Raw genomic sequence first — 19,810 nt, forward strand, 5'->3', positions numbered from 1 at the left:
TTTCGTAGCATCGCCTTCAATGTCTGGTGAAAGCGTTCAAGTGCGCCCTAACTTTGCATATGGTATGCACTTGAAACTCGTGAGTAATTGCCAAAGACTTGAGTACTTGTTTAAATATTCTTGATAAAAAATTTGTACCCTGGTCAGTTTGTACTATTTTAGGGAGTCCAAACGAATTTCACCCATGCTTTGATGATAACAGGCGCCGAGATTTTTCTTAAAGGAATTGCCTCTGGAAATCCAGTAGCCACAAGCACACCCAAAATAAAACACAGGCACACCCACAGGAACGTAACAAAAATATAAAAAATAGTAACAAATAAAAATATTTCTGTGCCACCACAGACAGATCGCTTACCCCTGCTGGCCACCCTGGCCACCCTCCCCCCCGATAAAGGACGGACGGACAAGGCCCAAAATGAACCAATAAAACACTGCCTTTGTAAACATTGGCAAGTACATACAAGTTTGCATGCTCTTCTGGAATTAGAAGACCTTCATTTTCCAAAATAGCTACAATAGTTTTGATGCACTCATATTTATGTGAAATCTTTGCTGATTTTGAAGTAAATTTAACAATAACGTTTATTTTGCTTCGGACCTTTCAAAATTATTATTTATTGAATTCATGCAACGTGCTTAATTTCATTATTTTGAAAAAAAATAGGTTAACAGGTATAAAAAAATAGAATGTTAGGCTTTATTCTTTGTATAAAAGTGCTGTCAAACAAAAATGTTTATTACTATTCATTTCTATAACTGCATGTTTGCCCTACACTACAAACAAATAACTTGGCTTAGGTGGTTGGGGAAAAAGATGGTTCAAAAGTAGTGATTAAACTATACAAGTAAAGTTTGTCAAAACAAACTATAATGCTGGTCTGACTAATCCATTTCTGAAAGTTTAAAATAGTTTTAAATGCTTGAAGTTAGACATTTTTACAGAAAGACAGACAGAAAGAAAGATGGACAGAAAGACAGACAGACAGACAGGTGGACGGGTTGAAAGATAAACAAACAAACTTTATTGTTGTTCTCTTAATAACAAGTTTAATTACTTTTTTCAATCCCAAACTGGCCTTTTATATTAACAGATAACAAAGAACGTTGAATATACAATAATAATATATATATATATATATATATATAAAAATACTGTATTTTAGTTTTTACTTCAAGACACTAACAGAGTTCTGGGAAACTACTCTTCGGCCACAAGCTACATGTTATCTGTAATGTGTTCAATCTCTTCCAATTGAGTTTGCTGAATTAGATGGCCTGCATGACGTTTATGAGGAAGATGAACCTCTGGGTTCTGACTGTTTTGGTGCAAAAATGTTTAAAACAATATCACTGGACTGGATTAGGGAAGATAGTATAAAAAACAGTTTATAACCCCTTTAATAAATTCTAACTCTTCATCTGTGTTGAAGTTTTTTTAAATAGTACGTTTCTTTTTACCAAAAGTCATGAGCAAACATGCTCTTCTGCCAATAGAAACTGTTTAAGAAAGAGTGTTTATATTTGAGTCCTCTTAAAAAGAACCAGACTAAAATACAGTAAAACAGGGGGGTTCCACTTTGTGATGGGGACTCACCACTTTTCCCTATCATTTTTTATAACCAAATAATTAGTTAAGAAATTAGTATAGAAATATTTTTGTAAATCACTACTACTACTACAACTACCAAGTAGCATATTTATGTGCTAATTGCATTCAGGTTAAACCTTTAAGCCTTTATTTTGGAGGCACTTTTATTTTGACGAAACATGAAGACGTTTGTTTGTAGTTAAGTTCACAATGGCCATTTACTGCAGAGAAATGCTCTCATCCACTCTTCTGTCCGGAAAAACCCGATGTAATGGGGTTACTTTTGATTTGGATAGTAACTTTTAGCAGCCAAGCATATTTAAAAACATGGAAAATGTACAATTATTGAATTTAGAGGGCCGCTCATCTCATTAGCCCCATGCGTGCTTTGTGCACAGCTCTGTTGTATGTACACACACTCGGCAAGCGTGGCCAGAAGTGCGCGCAGACCATTTATTTATTTAATTAATCGCGCTACCTCGTATTGCAATTTCGACATTATTTTGATTAATCATTCAGCCTGAACAACACAAATCTATAACAATCCTATGGCACCAGGATTTTTGTGGACAGAAGAGGAAATGAGAGCATTTCAACCTATTTGGAATGAGGCGCTCACGATGCTCTTCAGGAGATACCGACTAAACTTTTTAACTAGATCCACCAATCACAGGTGTCATGCAGATACCACGAGTGCAGGAAACCTCCGTGAAGTTGACACACCATATAATTAATCACCAAAACTATTTCAGTCGTTTGTGCTGATTTGTGCCGCAATAATTAACGGTTGTGCTGGTTTGGTGTTTGAGATATTAAGCATTCTTTTTTGGGCTGTGTGACGTCACTTTCCACCCCATGTCGTCCAAATCGATCCAAACCGGTGGTATTCGTTTGTGCTTGATTTGTGCTGTTGAAAGAAACAAACTAATTCCATTACAAAGAAATAACAAATCTCCCAGATCTGTGACGTCAGTCATGCATTTACCTCATGTCCAATGCACTCATTTTCTGACTCGTTCGTTTGTGCTCGCTCTGTGCAGGTTTCTTAAGATTGCTGTAATTGTTTTTTATTTTTACATTTTGATCATTGCAGTAACCTCAAACTTCATATCCAAAATCACATATGCCCTGTATTTGTGAGTGCAGTAAAGTTTTAGATTTGACATTTGTTTGACATTCGCAACAACACCCATTAAACTCTCCATGCAAATCACATTTTCAAGCCAAACCAACCTGGATATGCATGAATTGGTTTTCTTTGCCTAGCACAAAGCTGAATTAAAAAAAAAGATATTTTTTTCATATCAATTTGATTAGCCCTATAAATCAATTAAACAATTTAATAGAAATGCACCGATCGACCGGCCAGGGACCGGAATTAGCCGATTTTCCGCATGCTCGGCCGGACCGGTGACCGGCCGGTCAGCCTCACATCTTTCCGATTCCAAGCCGGTCCGTTTTGTTGCCAGCGGCGCAGGCAATAACGTCACAGCCGCATGTAAACATGTCATCGGCGTAGAAGATCTTCACTGTGAGTGAAGAATACATAAAGTTCACAATTTGTAATAATTGTAAGGCCAAAGTAAACCGTGGGGGAACCACCACAATAACTTTCGGAACAACAAACCTAATTAGACATTTAAAACACCATCACCCAGCTGAAAATGCCCATTTTAAAAAAGAAGCTAAAAAGTGAAAGCGGCTAAAGCTAGCCAGAGCTCAGAGACAGCCACAAGTCAGCAGCCTCTCCTATCATTCCTTGGTATGAGCAGCGAAAAGACCAAAGCAATTACGAGGAAAATTATGGAATTCATGGCCCTGGATGACCAGCTGTTCTCCATAGTGGAGGACAGAGGGTTCAGAAATCGGATAAATTTCCTCGATACAGAGTAGGAGGTACTTTCCGACGTCGCGTTGCCCGAGTTGTTTAATCTCGTGTCATGTAACACACGCAGCCTGTTATCTGTCAACATTTGGGTACACAAACCGGAGAGGGAAGTGGGGTGCTGGATGGCAGAGGCAGGCTAAATACTATACAAATTGTGCCGTTGTGATTTAATGTGCTGAGTAACGTAATTTTCCCCACCGTGTCCGATATTAAAATCAGTGCAACACACATTGCAAAAGGCGTGGGCATTGTCGATATGGCTTCGGGATATGAAATTAATTCTTCCATCCATCATGTTAAATGTACATGTATATTTAGTTTTTTTCACCGGAGCACCAGCTGAGTCTTCTCCTCCCCTCTACCAGTGATGCTTGATTTAACATCCCGCGTCTACTACCTGCGCAGATATCAACAGCGCAACTGGGTTATAGGTTGCCAGATTGTGGTCAAATGATTTGTAATTTCTATGTGTCGATTGTGTGAGTAGGATGCTTTTCATTCAAGATCTGGCAACTGGACAACCTTGGAATAATATATTGATGTGATTATTCATATAACTGTAATTCATATACAAATTACAGGAGTTTTTTGGGGAGAAATAACAAAACGGGAGACTCCCGGGAAAAACGGGAGTGTTGACAGGTATGGTTACAAGTCGTTCCCGAAGCAGTGCTGTTTTACAACTGATATTTGGACCTCTAACGTAAGTTGAGCGTATTGGACACTTCAGTTTTTCAGATCTTTGGAATTGTTTTGTTAGATGAGTAATAAAGAGAAAAAGGTCCATTTATAAAAATAGTGGAAAATGACATCTGTTATATAAAGCAACTCATTTGCAGTTAATTGTTATTTCTACCTCTTTCCAGTCACAGAGCACTTTATTTTGAGAGTTGTTTAAGTGAGAGAAGATCCTGTAACTTGGTGCAGTTTGGGGAAAATTGTAATGTTTAATCATTTATTTTATTATGAAAATAAAATTTTGCATTGAAGAAAGGTAGATTTTGTTTGTATATACGGTCAATAATAGTTCTTAGAAAGAAAATTGGAAAAATATCGGTATCGGCAGGTCACACTTGAAAAGAAAAATCGGAATCGGCCAAGAAAATTGCAATCGTTGCATCTCTACAATTTAACCATTTGATATTATGACATCACAACAAATATGAAATGTTGTTAAAATAGAATATTATTCTTTATATAGCACAAGACTTGTTTTTGATCAGTACTCTTTATTAGTGTTGCAACGGTGAGATTTTCACCGTATGATAACCGTCTCAGGAAATATCACGGCATCACGGTATACGGTATTACACAATTACTATTATCAGTGAAAACAGAAGGGTTATTTTATAAATGTATTTATTTTTGAGCAAACACTTTATTATATTTGAAACTTGAAACCATTTATTTTATTGATTAATTGTACAAAAGTCTCCCTTTTGAAAATAAATTAAATTATAATAAACAGAATTATAAACATGATAAAAAAATTGTGTAACTATAAAATGTTATATAACTAAAACATGTTAAATGAACTACTAAATGAAAAATAACATCAGCTGTGTGAGCTTTTAAAGTAATGTCCTATGATTATTAATAATTAATATATACTGCTCCTGTCTGTATCTTTAACTCAGTGATTCTCAACTGGTTTTTCAGGACAGATTTTACATTGGACATCAAGTGTCGACCTGCCATAGATTAAACATAACCTGTATTTAATGTATCCTGGGTCGCATTTCCTTTTATGTTGCTTAGTTCTGTTCATGGTTTTCCAGTACAAGGACATGCATCAAGTGACATTATTTTTGTTGTTGATGTCAACACAAAATCTACAGGAAGTTGTCTCTCCCCCTTTTAAAAATTTAAGAACATATTTACTTATATGAGCCCATTATTATCCTGTTTGTTACCTAATATTACATATTTACACACATATTACACAGAAGGAAAGGCTCCTCATTACCATAGTCAGTAGTCTTAAATAACAGTTACACTCATTTGAATGTGCAGATGAGAAGCCTTTAGGGGTGGGCAACTATTTTGGTAAAGGGGCCACATCAGGCTTTAAGTAGTGGATAGGGATACAATGTTCTGCATTGATTTGGTTTTTGTATCTTTTAAGCCCAGAAATAGTTGTGTATTCAATTTTCTGAAGTATCTGTGACTAGTGAGACTATTCTGCAGTTGCCTAAAGTATTATATTGCTCTACAAAGATAGATACTTTTCTATCAGGCATTAAAAAACGGAATAAAGGCAGAGATTACAAATTTATTTTGCCATCTCTACTTCCCTGTTAATTTATTATTCAATTTAACACTCTATACATCAGAGGTCTGTTTTAATAATATATATATATATATATATATATATATATATTTTTTATTATTTATAGAACTTTTAATGTTTTTTGCAAAGCAGGCCAGTTCTAAAACATTACCAGTTTACATGCTAAAAGTGGCATGATGCGGGTCTCCTCGATGGTTTGACTTTCAGCACACAACTGAATAACACCGGCTGCATGACTATGATAAATAATCACTGAAAGAGTTAGATTAACATACAGGTGTGAAGGGACTTCAACATTTATAAATTGCACAAATAAAAAAATACATCTACATATTCATCTCTGGCTTGCTTTTGCTCACATGTCAATGATGCCAAGATCTACTTTTATATTTAATTTCATCACTGAGAAGGTTTACATGAAAAATTAGTAGCACCAAACATCACAAGCAGCCTCAAGAATGGACAGAGAGAAGCCGTATAACATGTTCCTTGAGCAGAATATTGCACTACAGATCGCTAAATTTGTTCAATGGGGAAAGTGAGAGACTTTCCCCATTTGGTTGTCCAAAAAGTGCACTCTTGTGAATGGTTGCCAGATTGCACAAAATAAGTATAACATATTGGTAGCGCTCAGAACCAGCACACAAGATCAGATTTGCGGCATGCGGTATATGCGGTCTACAATAGTGATTGAGGCATTTTAAAATTACAGCGCTGAATTTCTATAGAGTAGATGAAGTATATGAAATTATGAAAAAAAAACTGATAGTCAGCAAGCGAGCATGAATAGCATTACCCAAGGTTGGCACGCTCAAAAGAGGAAGTAATTCAATTTGATGAGCCATTTCACTACAGGCAGGAGGCCAAATGTTCTAGGTCTAGGATGATGCATATACCAGAAGAGTTTTTTATACTACGCATCACATAAGCAGTTTCAGGATGCATTTACACTCCAAGGTCTAATGCACAGATACAATATTTTGACACATATCTGACATTTTTAGCATATTTGGTCGCATACGAGTGATTTACTCACAATGTTAAGGGCTGAGATGAAAATTCCCATCATACTACAACTGATTCGAAACTATTATCTCTATGAGTTTAAGCACACTGTTAATTCCAGCACAGACGCTCAGATTATAAAGCAAATCTCCTTTAGTCAGAACTGTAGGGTTATAGATGAACTGTACTGCTGAAATGATAATCGCTGTTTACTCTGCTGAAACGCTCTCTAAAGTCTTTATGGCAGGTTTATAGTCGGTTCATTGTTCATCATGAATTCAGTTGATCGAGATTGATCCAAACACATCCTGATGTACTACAGTCCGAGTTCCACAGAGGACACGATGAGCTCATATCTGACAAACAGTCTTCCCAGAAATCCCACAGAAATCTTTAGGATCGATTGCAATTCCAGGGTTTACCTTATTCCCCTTAACAAAGGCTCATGAACATTACTTTTTCTTTCTAAAATAAGCTCTCTGACCAACCAACACAGAACTTAGCTGCATGGTAAACAAACTCTCCACAGGGCCCGTTAGGCTCTAGCGGCCCCTGACGCACCACAGCTGCTGTAATCATCAAGCCTTACATCAGTACTGACCTACAGCAGCACAATTCTGCATTCAGAGTGAAACATCACAAACTGAACAGAGCTGGAAGATCAGCAGTATAATTGGATTTTTACATTGAACTGCTTCACTATTCTTATCTAGTCAATAATATTGTCATGAAGCATGTTTAGAGCTGCACTGTATAAATCCACATTAAACCCTTCAGCATGAACTTGTCATGGAAATTCTCCACCTGGAATTCACACGAGTGAGAGTGTTCCAAACACACATAGGACACAGCGCAGTATTTTCCTAAGTGCTTTATTTGTACCAGCCGGCCGGGGGCAGAAGCTCCTGTGTCTTCTCCCGAACACACACGCACACAACAGGCTTATATCGGTTGTTAACGTGTTACATGTGATTTAACCTCAGCAGATTTCTCATGTGATATAAACTCAGCAAAATGTTTGTTACGGATGTATTGTATATCCTTGAGCAAACAGCAGTATGAACAAGAAGATATTGTCATCTGCCTGAAAAACAGACTGGTCATCCATTTCAACCCATCAGCACAACACAGGGCTGCTCCAACACTGCATTTTCTAGCTTAAATATTTTATACATAAATAATAAAGATGTTCTAATATACCTATTATAATTTCTTTCACAAATTAATCTTGTATTACACATGACATTTTTGTTATATATGTTGATCTCAAATAGATTAATGAATGAAATAAAGATTATTAATGCTTAATATCTATAAACACATACTTCTTGTTAACATCAAGCATGAGAATAATAGTTCAATAATAAATTATTATTTCAAAAGATCAATATGACCCCTTTAAACATCTAATCTTAAATCTGAAGTGTGTCATTTCTGTGGCACTAGTGCAAGCAAACAGAATTCCAAAAGCAATGAACGTTTCCAAACAGGTTTCCCAAACCCTATGCCAATCTGTGTTTTTGAAGGGATGTCATAAAATATTGATATTTATCCATCTGCACATTATTTTATCGATATATTAAAATGATATACGTCTATGTGCGACCCCCTTTAATTTACCCTGCCACTCACACACGTTTAAAATGACAAAGACTATTGTGCAACGAGCAGCCCGATTTAAATCTGACAAAAATCCCCAAATATATAGATAATCATGCGTGAAAAAGGCATAGCATTTTGCGATCTAATCACAAAACGTTTTGCATCCGTTTACCTGTTTTTAACACTGACCACATGTGATGGGACCACGCCAATCTTAATACTAGGTGTAAACAAGGTCAATAAGACCTCAAATGAGATTCAGTTGAATCTATCATTGATGCTATTGAACACACTGAAGACAACGGAGAGTAAAAGCTATTTGCAGTGTGTGTGTGTGTGTGTGTGTGTGTGTGTGTGTGTGTGTGTGTGTGTGTGTGTGTGTGAGGACAGAGTGAAGTCTAGAGAAGTCTGCACCACATTATCATTGGCTGATCAATAGCAATGTCTCACTGTTGCAGGATTACAGACTTTTACAGAGAAAATTGTTGTTTTGGAATATTAGGATACGAGCCCAAAAACTCAAATATTATCCATCTATTCAAATTCTTCCTGAAAGTTGAATGCAAGACTGCAAACGGAAGGAAATGTTTGGCATGTCTGGACAGGCAGTACCATCCACCCGACATGTGTTTCAGCTCACTGTTTAATTGCAGATGGTGAAATGAATGCTTTCAGAAGAGCACCAGAGGACTGGTGGGAGGAGAAGTACTACACATCCTTCTGTTTACGACATTAGCTTAACCTGAATTTTTGTAGAACAGAAATGCTTTCGCAACAAATTCATCTTGACATCATATATTTTGTAAAATGATCTTGAGAAGGCCAGTTCTGCGTTGTCTCAACATAGCCTACTACGTTCATTGATCATGTACTTGTGCTTTTATGCCTTGCAAACTTAAAACCTTTGGCTGAACCCTGTTGCTTATTCTGCTGATTTAAATACAACACAAGTATAATGTTATACAAAGATGAGGTTGTGTTTGTTTGTTTTTTCAGAAAAATGCAAGAATGATTTTTGAAGCATCAGTTATTGAGCGTGGGAAATTCGAAAGAAATCACTGAATGCCATCATTTTCAACTCAAAAATCTTTTTAAAGAAAATAATTTATGGTTGTCATGGAATTAAATTAAAGCTGTATAATTTGCATCTATCATTACAAATGTAAAATCCAGTGGCACACTTTCTCGGCCGCAAGAACTTCCCTGCTGGCCTAAAATGCTTTAAATAAATAAAGCAATAGACTACTTTTTTCTCTTTCATTATTATGTACCTTGATTTGAATGTGTATTTTTGCTTTCCAGACCTCATTCACTGCATGGATAAAAAATTTATCCAATTCATTTTTATTCCTTGCAGTTTACAAGCAACGCTAGTAAACCACCCCTTTGGGCCTTCAGAATTTCCTGTGGATCCATAAAAAGTGCACATGATTATGACTCTAATGTGCAACTGTCGGATTCATCAGCCAGTCAATTATTTTAATTTGTACTTTGAGCGTGTAGTCTTATACGTCCCTGTCGGGGTGGACTAGTGGGACAGGAGTTACACAATCACGAATTGATGTACATGAACAGAGTTAAGATTGCGAGAGATAGGAAGGCTGATTTTCATTTTGAATAATCTCTGGTAAGTGTTTTTATCGTTGCTTACAATGGGTTTATGGAAGTTTATTTTAAGCTGGTGATCGCTTGTTAATGCCGTGATCCAATATTATATTAAATCTTTTTTTTTTTTTTTTTCTTCACACTACGGAGCCCCTTAGAGGGAACATAGAGGGAATTTATTATCTGAAATAGCATTTCCTCACAATATGTTTTGCATACACTATTAATTATTTTGGGCTCCCTCACAATTAATTAACCCTGGTTTTGCTTTAGTAACCACATTTTAAAGGGGACCTATTAGGCAAAACTTTTACATGGTATTTGTACATAAATGTGAGTCGGCAGTGTGTGTACACAACTACCCTACAATGTTAAAAGTCCACCCACTCCTCTATCTTATATTTCTAGTAATCAAAAACAGTGTGTCAAAATGAATGGTTTTAGTTTCGGTGACGGACTCCACCCTATTATGATCCCCTGAGTAATCTGTACACAGTCCACCATTTTTTTCTGCGCTGGTGCAGTGAGAATGTCTCAGCTTTGTAGGCGTCATAAGTGTTTTGTTGTTGGCTGTAAAAGTGAACATAAGAGTTTTACACCAGACTGATTTGTGAATGAGTGTTAATATAAAGCAGGATTTAAAAAAAAAATTCTCAAGCATGGATCAGTACCAACTGTACGTGTTCCAGCTTTATATCCTGAAGATGTACGTATCGCACTTTATATTTTGTGAATGCTTGCAAATCGACTTTCCGAATGTGTTTGTTAGCTGATTCCACGGCTAATGCAGCTCAAGTTACCATTGTCTCTGACTGTATTCACAGAGACCAGAGCTACATCGTTTTTCTAAACCGAACATGCTCACTGTCAGTTACCATTGTCTCTGTTTTCACAATATATATATATATATATATATATATATATATATATATATATATATATATATATATTCAAACATATATTGCAGAACTCCGGTATTTACGCTGTCAGTCATATTAGTTCTGATTTGTTGTTGCTGTAGTATCCGAAGCACGAGCTGTAAAGGCACAGCCCTCATCTGTAAAGGGGGCGGGGAGCAGCAGCTCATTTGCATTTAAAGAGACACACATGAAATCAGTGTGTTTTTGATTCCACCCAAAAAGAGCCATTTCTAACATGGTATAATAAATTATCCGTGGGGTATTTTGACCTGAAACTTCACAGACACATTCTGGGGACACCCGAGACTTATATTACATCTTGTAAAAAGGGGTATAATAGGTCTCCTTTAACCATGATATTCAGAGCAAAACCAGTGTAATACAGGAAAGCCAAAACTATTGTAATAAATATCAATCTGCAAATTTTTTTATACATAATACAGACACACACTACAGTTTTACTTGGTGGTACAAGTACAGTTTTTCTTTTTAAACCATGGTTTTAAGTAAAGATGCACTGATAATAATTTAAAAAAGTATTATTCTCTCCCGATCCGATTCCAGTGTTGTTGTTATTCTTTATTCAATTAAGAATATTATATATATATATATATATATATATATATATATATATATATATATATATATATATATATATATATATATATATATATATATATACACACACACACACACACACACACACATACACACACACCTCACTGTGTGGAACTGATTGGAGGTATTTTTTTTATCTAAAACCACATTATTTCTATATAAAATAGAAAAAAACAAAACAATTACATAAATGTGTAGCATATTAAGAAAAAACATATTTTCTACTAGTCTACTGGATAATGCAGCAGACAAATGGAACAGTAATAACAGTGAAAGTCTCCAGTAGAAAAGAAGCTTTACACATTTTTTTGAACTTGTGTCTGGATTCAGACTTCTGTTTACTTCAGTTGTAATAAGATATCAGTCATCATTTCAATCACAGCTATTTTTCTGGATCTCAGTCAACTTTAATATTTTTGTAATTTAATATAAAGAATTAGTAATACAAATTATTTTATCATAATTATAAATAAGGCTAGTTCACAGTATTTTAATATACTTTTCATTCAAGATCTGGTTAATGGCTCCTCCGGTTCCTCAAACATGTTATAAGCCAACTGAACTATCAGATTTGGATCCGGTTTAAACCGTTAGTATTGGAGCCGATACCGATCCAGGTATCAGATTGGTGCATCCCTAGTTTTCACCCCACAAAAAAAATTTTTATAATTTGTTTGTGGCAAGAACCATGCTTAACCCTTACAAAACATCATCATAGATTTACAACAAATAACAGTTTATCCATGGTTTTGTAGTAAAACCAATGTAACCACGAAATTTACCATGGTTACTACAATCATTGTTACTAAAATATTACTATAGTAAAATTATGGTTAAATTATTGCGAGGGCACACAAAACACGTTGGTAGCGAATGCAAAACTTTGTGAGGAAATGCAAAGATATTTCAGAAAATATTTAGGGTTAGGGTTGTAGATGGGTTAACCCTAATCCATACACCACTATGGTTTAACCAATGTCTTCTGAAGCGATCCAATCATGTTGGGGTGAGAACTGACTAAATACATATTTTTTCTCCACTACAAATCTCTCTAGGCACGATCATGATTTCAAGCTTGATTACTTCTTAGCCCTTGACACATGCACAGAGCGCTAGGAAGTGTAATCGAGCTTGAAATCATGATTGCCTAGGAATAGGGCTGGGTATTGTTCAAAAATTTTAGATATCGATACTGATATCTTAAACGATACTATTTTCGATACTTCAGTCGAAAAAAAGAAGAAAAAAAACTGCAGGAAAACGATGAACACCGGATTACCGCTGGTTGGACGCTAGGTAGTACTATGGGATACATTTCATTAAGCAGGGCTAGGGTTAAGCCTACACAATAAAGCAAGACACCTTGAATTCAAATTTTGAACTTTATTTTAACTTAAACTTTAACAAAGTACATTTAAAATGTGTGTTGTTCAACTATTTGAAAGATTGTTTTACAACATTCTTTCTCAGGCCTGGAACTCAAACCATTTTCTGAAACTAGTGTTTTTCCTTGATGCCTAAACACAGCCAATCACTGAGATTATTGATGAGATTATCCCCTTAGGTATTGAAATTTGGTACCGGACGACAAGACATTCTTCGATACTCAACTGTTTAGAGGCAATTCTGTCGGTGCCTATAATGTATCGTACTCGATACCCAGTCCTACCAAGGAGACTGCTGATGTCAAAATTTATAGTAACAAAAGAGAGTCATTTTTTAGTCTGTTCTCACCCAAAACCAATCATATCACATCTGAAGACATGGACTAAACCACTGGAGCCATATACCTTTATATCTTTTTTTGGAGCTTGAAAATTTGAAAAAACACTTGCATTGTATGGACAAGCAGACATCATATCTGCATTAAAATATCTTCGTTTTTGTTTCATGGAAGAGAGAAAGTCATATGAGTTTGAGAAGACATAAGGGTGAGTAAATTATTAAATAATTATAATTTTGAGGTGAATTTAATACTGAGTTAGTAAATGCAGAGAACAACATCAATGCTCTAAGCTAGTTATGATATTAATAGTCATGTGACAACTCTAAGCCATGAGTGAGTGATCAGCAGGATATAAATGAAAGTGACATCATACTCTTACCTCATGTTGAAAACACACACACACACACACACACACACACACAAGCCTGTCAGTCGTGCTGCTGAGGTTAATGCACCTGGGATATGCCCAGACCCCATTCACCCTTCTCCCAATAATTCACTGCCATTCAACAACATATCTGTCAAATAAAAGAGCTAAAAAGACAAAAATTAAGAAATAAAAAAGTACACATTTTCCCAGAAGGGAAATGAGTGATATTGCTAGCTGCACATACAGTATGCTGCTGAACACACATGATGGATAGTAGATGTCAGCATTAGTTTCACTCAGTTTTGTTCCGATATTACATTGGCAGTGCTTGATTATGTTATTATGTGGCATGGACAAATACATTAGCATGTGTTTGTGAAATCTCAGGAGATACTCAGCAGTTAAGATGGTGCAGATTTGTTAAATTTTATGACATTCCCATGGGCACTGGTGGCTTGAAATGAAAGCATGAATAAAACATTAAAAGCTCTCTGTCTTTTGACAAACCACCAGCACACAGAACATTGCAACTGCTATATAAACACAGCAGAACATAAATATGTGGTATAATGCATTTCAGTGCAACCTTAACTCTTGCAGGGTTTGATACTTCGTGTTGCATGGTGAATGCAGTTGCGCAAGTCAATGCACTTCTTGGTCAAAAAGCCCCTCTTGATATTTATGTCAACACAACCGTTAATATATTACAAAAGTGTAAGCATACAGGACAATAATCGTATATCTAAAAAAAAAATAGAATCTGTGCGATGTGTAAATCCAGCACAATAGACTACAAAATCTGGTGCTATAGGAAGTGTAATCGAGCTTGAAATCCTGATCATTAAAGAGACTGCAATGACAAGATGTACAGTGAAAAAGGAGTTATATTTTGGTCAATTACATCACTTCAGAAGACATTGATTAAACCACTGGAGTCGTGTGGATTACATTTATGAGGACTTTATCTCCTTATTGGAGCTTTAAAGACCTGATCACCATTCAATTACATTGTATGGAGTAAGATAAAATATTCTTGTAAAAATCGTCATTTGTGTTATGCAGAAGAAAGACAAACCCATCTGGGATTTCATGAGGGAGAGTAAATGATGAGAGAATTTTCCTTTTTGGGTGAATTATCACTTTAAACACTTGAAGGATGCATTGTTTTTATTTAATTTGTTAATATTAAATGTGTGTTTTTAATAGCATATTTACTTATTTTTCAGTGGTTGGGGTTCTGTGGGGGGAAAAAACACAATAAAAGGAGTGCTTTAAAAAAATTTGTGAAGTTCTACTGAGATTTCTTAAATCTTTAAGAGCCTATTGTGGTGTTTTTATAAGAGGTGTTTTTTTATTTTGACTGGATTATCCACTTTCATTAGATTAAACTAGATGTATAAAATGAATATGGACATGTGCACAAAAGATGCAACAATGATCTAATTCACAGATGTGTGTACCAGATTTCACAGATGTGTGTACCAGATGTCACAGTAATCCATCAATCGGCTAAAATAACTGAAAAAAACATTTACCACTATAATCTGACAACTGATTGACAGCAGAGACAGCCGACACCATGTCCTAACCAGACACGTTGTGCAAAAGATTCCAGCCATAAACAATAATCTGTCCATCCACACTGCTGCATGACACAGCACATACAAAGTCAATCAGAACATATTTCATAAATGTAAAAACTACTTAATAAAACATTCAATACATCAAATACACCAACTACAAAGTAGGATGTACACAAGTTTAAAGTGTAAACTAAAATGGGAAATGATTTCTGAGATCCAAACCAGCATCTGAAACAATTCAAGATGGAAATTGCACATCCCATTCAACCCAAATACCACAGAAGGATGTTAACAGACATTACCTCATATGACCAGACACACTGCGTCCCTCCAAACCGCCTAACACAGCGTCCTATCTCCACATCTTCATGTGTAGTGTACATCTCCCGGAGACATTCCCCGATGTGTGGCACCATCCTGCGGAGAACTTCCCTACTGAAGATCATCCCTGGACCACCCATGCAGAAGTTCTCTCCAGGCTCCAGGGCCAGTTTACCCAGCTCCTCTGTGGTCCCCAAACCAGTCTGACCAAGATAAAGTGGTTTACTGCTGTTAAGAGAGCGGAGAAATAACTCCAACTTCTCACCTGAAGGGGACAGAGTCACAGTCAAATGAGGTTAGGATTCTGAATGGAGAGTTATTGATCAACAATTTGATAATATCCTTGAACATGCTATAATCTACATTTAATAAAGTACATTTTTTAATAGGTTTAGCATTCAAAAGAGAAATGCGTTCAATTTATTAGCAGTACATTCAGGATGTTTTAAACCTGTGGATAATTTAAAAGAGTTAATGTCCTGTTTATTATGTTTTGAAAGCAAGTCTTTTATTTAGACTCACATAAACATGTCTAGGTCACATTTCACTCCAAATATCAAAGAAAAAAAGAAATGATATTTTCCATAAAGAAAAAAGGACCATCAAGATTTGTTTAAATTGTGACATTTTCAAGACAATTAAGCAAATTTGTTACAGTTATCCAGCCAGATGTTTTTTGTATTATTTAATTTTTCAATGCTGTAATTTATGATGTAAATTACTGTAATTTAAAGTAAAAAAAAAAAATAAAAAAAAAATTTCTCCCCAATCTGCAATGCCCAGTTCCCAATGCGCTCTAAGTCCTCGTGGTGGCGTAGTGACTTGCCTCAATCCAGGTGGCGGAGGACGAATCTCAGTTGCCTCCGCGTCTGAGACCGTCAATCCGCGCATCTTATCATGTGGCTTGTTGAGCGCGTTATCACGGAGACATAGCATGTGAGGCTTCCCGCTAATCCCTGTGGCATACACGCACAACTCAACACATGCCCCACCGATAACCACATTATAGTGACCACGAGGAGGTTACCCCATGTGACTACCCTCACTAGCATCCGGGACAATTTGGTTGCTTAAGAAACCTGGCTGGAGTCACTCAGCACACCCTAGATTCGAACTCACGACTCCAGAGGTGGTAGTCAGCGTCAAAACAAAACGACTTATTTCTATTTCAATCTGCATAGATGAAAAGCAGTCCAACAAATATTACTTAAATAGTTGAGATATTTTAGCTTCACAGTAATAAGAATGGGAGCTTAATTGTCACAATGTAAAAATGATTAACAGTCTTTAAAACAAGCTTTATTAGCACATATTTTCTAATTTCTCGTTGGTTTCTTTGAGCAACCTGAACAGGTATTTTACCCATATTACATTTGTATATTTAATGTATCGTAGACATTTTGTGTTTTATTCATCAAAGAAATTACAGAAATATTAAAAAATAAATTATACCACCTATTGGATATAGCCAACCGATATCACTGACTGAACTCTTAAGTGCACTTGAGTACCTGACAATCATTCTTTGAACTATCTACTGAAAATTAAACCAGATATCTATTGAAATATTAATGGGTTGTGGTTAGATCTACCCTAAAGCTTCAAACTCCCATGATTTTACAGAAGAAAACAAAACGTATTGTTGATATGTCTGAACATAGCAGCATTATTCATTATCTTAAACACAAGCAATCTCTATACTTCAATAACTGCACTGCTTTTAATTGTTCTTGGTTTCACCTCTAATGTAGACATCATCATCGGCCCTCATAAACCACTCATATTTATCCAGGTAATGGTCGTGCATGTACTTTAGCATCATGAAAGACTTCTTCTGGGGGGGGTATGAATCATCCACTCCTGCCAGTGAGATGACGGGCACTAAAGTTGGCAGGGGCACCTTTTCAGAGCCCTCACTGGAGAAGAACTCCACCCGCCCGGGGATGCTGGAAGTCCACGTCCTGTGGGCAGCCACGGCTCTGGAGGCCAGATACTTCTGTGCCGTCATTACCCCCACATACAGGAAGCTTTTGACCGGAGGAATCGGTCCTTCTCTATCACTGCTGTTCACTGTCCTGTAAAGATCTTCTTCACCTTCATCGTTGGAGAATAGACCCTTCTGCTTGTGTCTGCCATTGGAAAATGAGCTACTGCGAGCAGTGTCTGAAACTTTCTGAGCCTTGGCGTTACTGTAGTATGCACATATTGAGGATCTTCTGTTCTTCACACTTATTTCCACAACTCTGGGCACAACCAGCCACGACGCGGCTGTGAACCCAATAAAAAACCCTACGATCACACTCACCCACGGTCTTCTGGTCCTGAAGGCCATTATACAGTCAATACAGCAGATTACACATATAAAACAATCCAAGTAGATGTATGTCTATTGCTTCTTGGTGTCCAATGACTGATGATCTTGATGATCAAACATCGGCGAAGTACGTTCGCGAGCACGCCGCGCGACCCTATGGCGAGTGTTGTCCTTTTATGCGCGAGGAAAACATCTTCAAAACATATTAAATGCGATATTTGTCCGACACCTGCGATGTACTTCCATTAAACCCAATCGGAATGTCGATACATCAGATCTTTGGTCAATTATCTCTTGGTCGCTGAAGAGAGAGTTGTTTGCAATTCATTCGGTAGGTGCAACGCCGCGTACAGTAATCCATTTTACTGAAAAGAAAACGCGTCAAAGTTGACGCTTCCTTTTTCATTCTCCGAAGGCTCGCGTTCTGTCGTACTCAACTGAAGAGACTGTTTCCACACCACACAATTACAGTTAAATCCATTCACATAACCCCTCTGCTTCAGTCTCCACATACTCGCCATTTTCTTCACAGTTTGACGCATGGAAACGGAACTTTTCCAACACGTCTCTCCGGCATGATAGTTTCTCCGGGTTTGAACCTCTGAACGCGCAGATGTGACGCAAGAAACGGTCCTTTCCTTCGCGTCAGGCAAGGGGGCGGAGCATACCAGCCTGCGCGTTCTCTTCTACCAAACGGACGAGGGTTATCGAAGGAGGACAGGAACTTCAACGGAGTTGCTGGGGATTTATCATGTATTGACTTTGAATGTTTCACTTCATTTATCTATAACAGTGTTTCTCAATCCTGTCATGGAGTTCCACTAACATTACGCATTTTGACATATTCAGTTCAGATTCAGGAGCATTCCACTAATGAGCTAATCAGTAGAATCAGATATGTTGGATAAAGGAGACATCCAAAATGTGTAGTGTTAGTGGTATTCCAGAAAAGGATTGAGAAACACTGATCTATAAAACATTCTGTTTTGTCCCCCCAGTGGTGCAGAAATCACTTACAGTTTCATTATATGTTTCACATTTTAGAATATAGAATAGAACAGAATACAATGGGGCTAATGGCACTTCTTAAGGACAATATGCTTTTTTTCTGGTTGCAAAGTATATCAAATAAAAAAAAAATACATTTCTTTTCACAGAAATGGATGGGGGTCAGGGTGGTTATGGGGCAGCAACATTTAGGGTAAAATGTAACTTAGGCAAATATTTTTGAGACAGAAAGATGCTTTTCTGTTATTCCTGTTTCTGTTAATTCCCTTAAATCACTTTTGGCATCTGAAGTATTCTATAAACAAAATAATATCTGTTGTTATTAGATCAGTGAATGTGACCCCATTATGAACATTCTTCATAACAAATATATTCCCCCTTTAGCCACTGCAACAATGCAGGTTTTGTTTTTTGTTTTTTTTTTGCTTCTTTTTATTTCCTTTTATCCAGTGCAGTCATACAATATATCACAACATATCTTATTTACAGTACAATGGATATCTTTTGATCCCAGTCATCAGAGGCAAAGCATAAGAAAACAGGGTGTAAGCAAGGATCGTTCCATTATACATAGTATTACATGGGTACAGAGGAATAAGTGGAGTAACTTGCATGTTACAAATAACCACTGCCTTTATAAAGAAAATAAAAATAATTCTAAAGAAAAAAACAAGGTCTGCATATCAAAATATCATATCAGATGATGTAAGGCAATGGGGTCCATTTGTTCAAGAATGCATCTGCTTTCATTTGTAATAATGCAGTCATATATTCCATGTGATAAGTATCCTGAATTCTTTCCCTCCATTATGTTATAGTGGGAGGGTTTGGCTTCAGCCGGGAGGCTGTTATTACTTTGTTTGCTAGCAGGAGGACTCTCAAAAAATATGTTCAGCTATTTTCTTCAAGGTCATCTGGCTGTACTCCTAATATAAAGTGTGATGGTTCTATTTGTATCTATAGACAAAT

At 36.5% G+C, this 19,810-nt stretch overlaps 1 protein-coding gene across 1 annotated transcript in view; it reads right to left on the reverse strand.

Moving 5' to 3' along the window:
• The window catches only part of LOC127636996 (chondroitin sulfate synthase 3-like), a 96,907-nt gene extending 78,495 nt beyond the window's left edge, over positions 1-18,412 (reverse strand). Inside the window, exons 1-2 of the mRNA XM_052117826.1 lie at positions 17,260-18,412; positions 15,501-15,784 (exon numbers count right to left, since the gene is read on the reverse strand). Of these exons, the coding sequence (XP_051973786.1) occupies positions 15,501-15,784; positions 17,260-17,851 (876 nt within the window). The 5' untranslated portion in view covers positions 17,852-18,412. The remainder of the gene's footprint in view (positions 1-15,500; positions 15,785-17,259) is intronic.
• Positions 18,413-19,810: the final 1,398 nt, after the last annotated feature.

The sequence above is a fragment of the Xyrauchen texanus genome, chromosome 44, assembly GCF_025860055.1.
Source record: "Xyrauchen texanus isolate HMW12.3.18 chromosome 44, RBS_HiC_50CHRs, whole genome shotgun sequence".
In the NCBI taxonomy this organism is placed as follows: Eukaryota; Metazoa; Chordata; class Actinopteri; order Cypriniformes; family Catostomidae; genus Xyrauchen; species Xyrauchen texanus.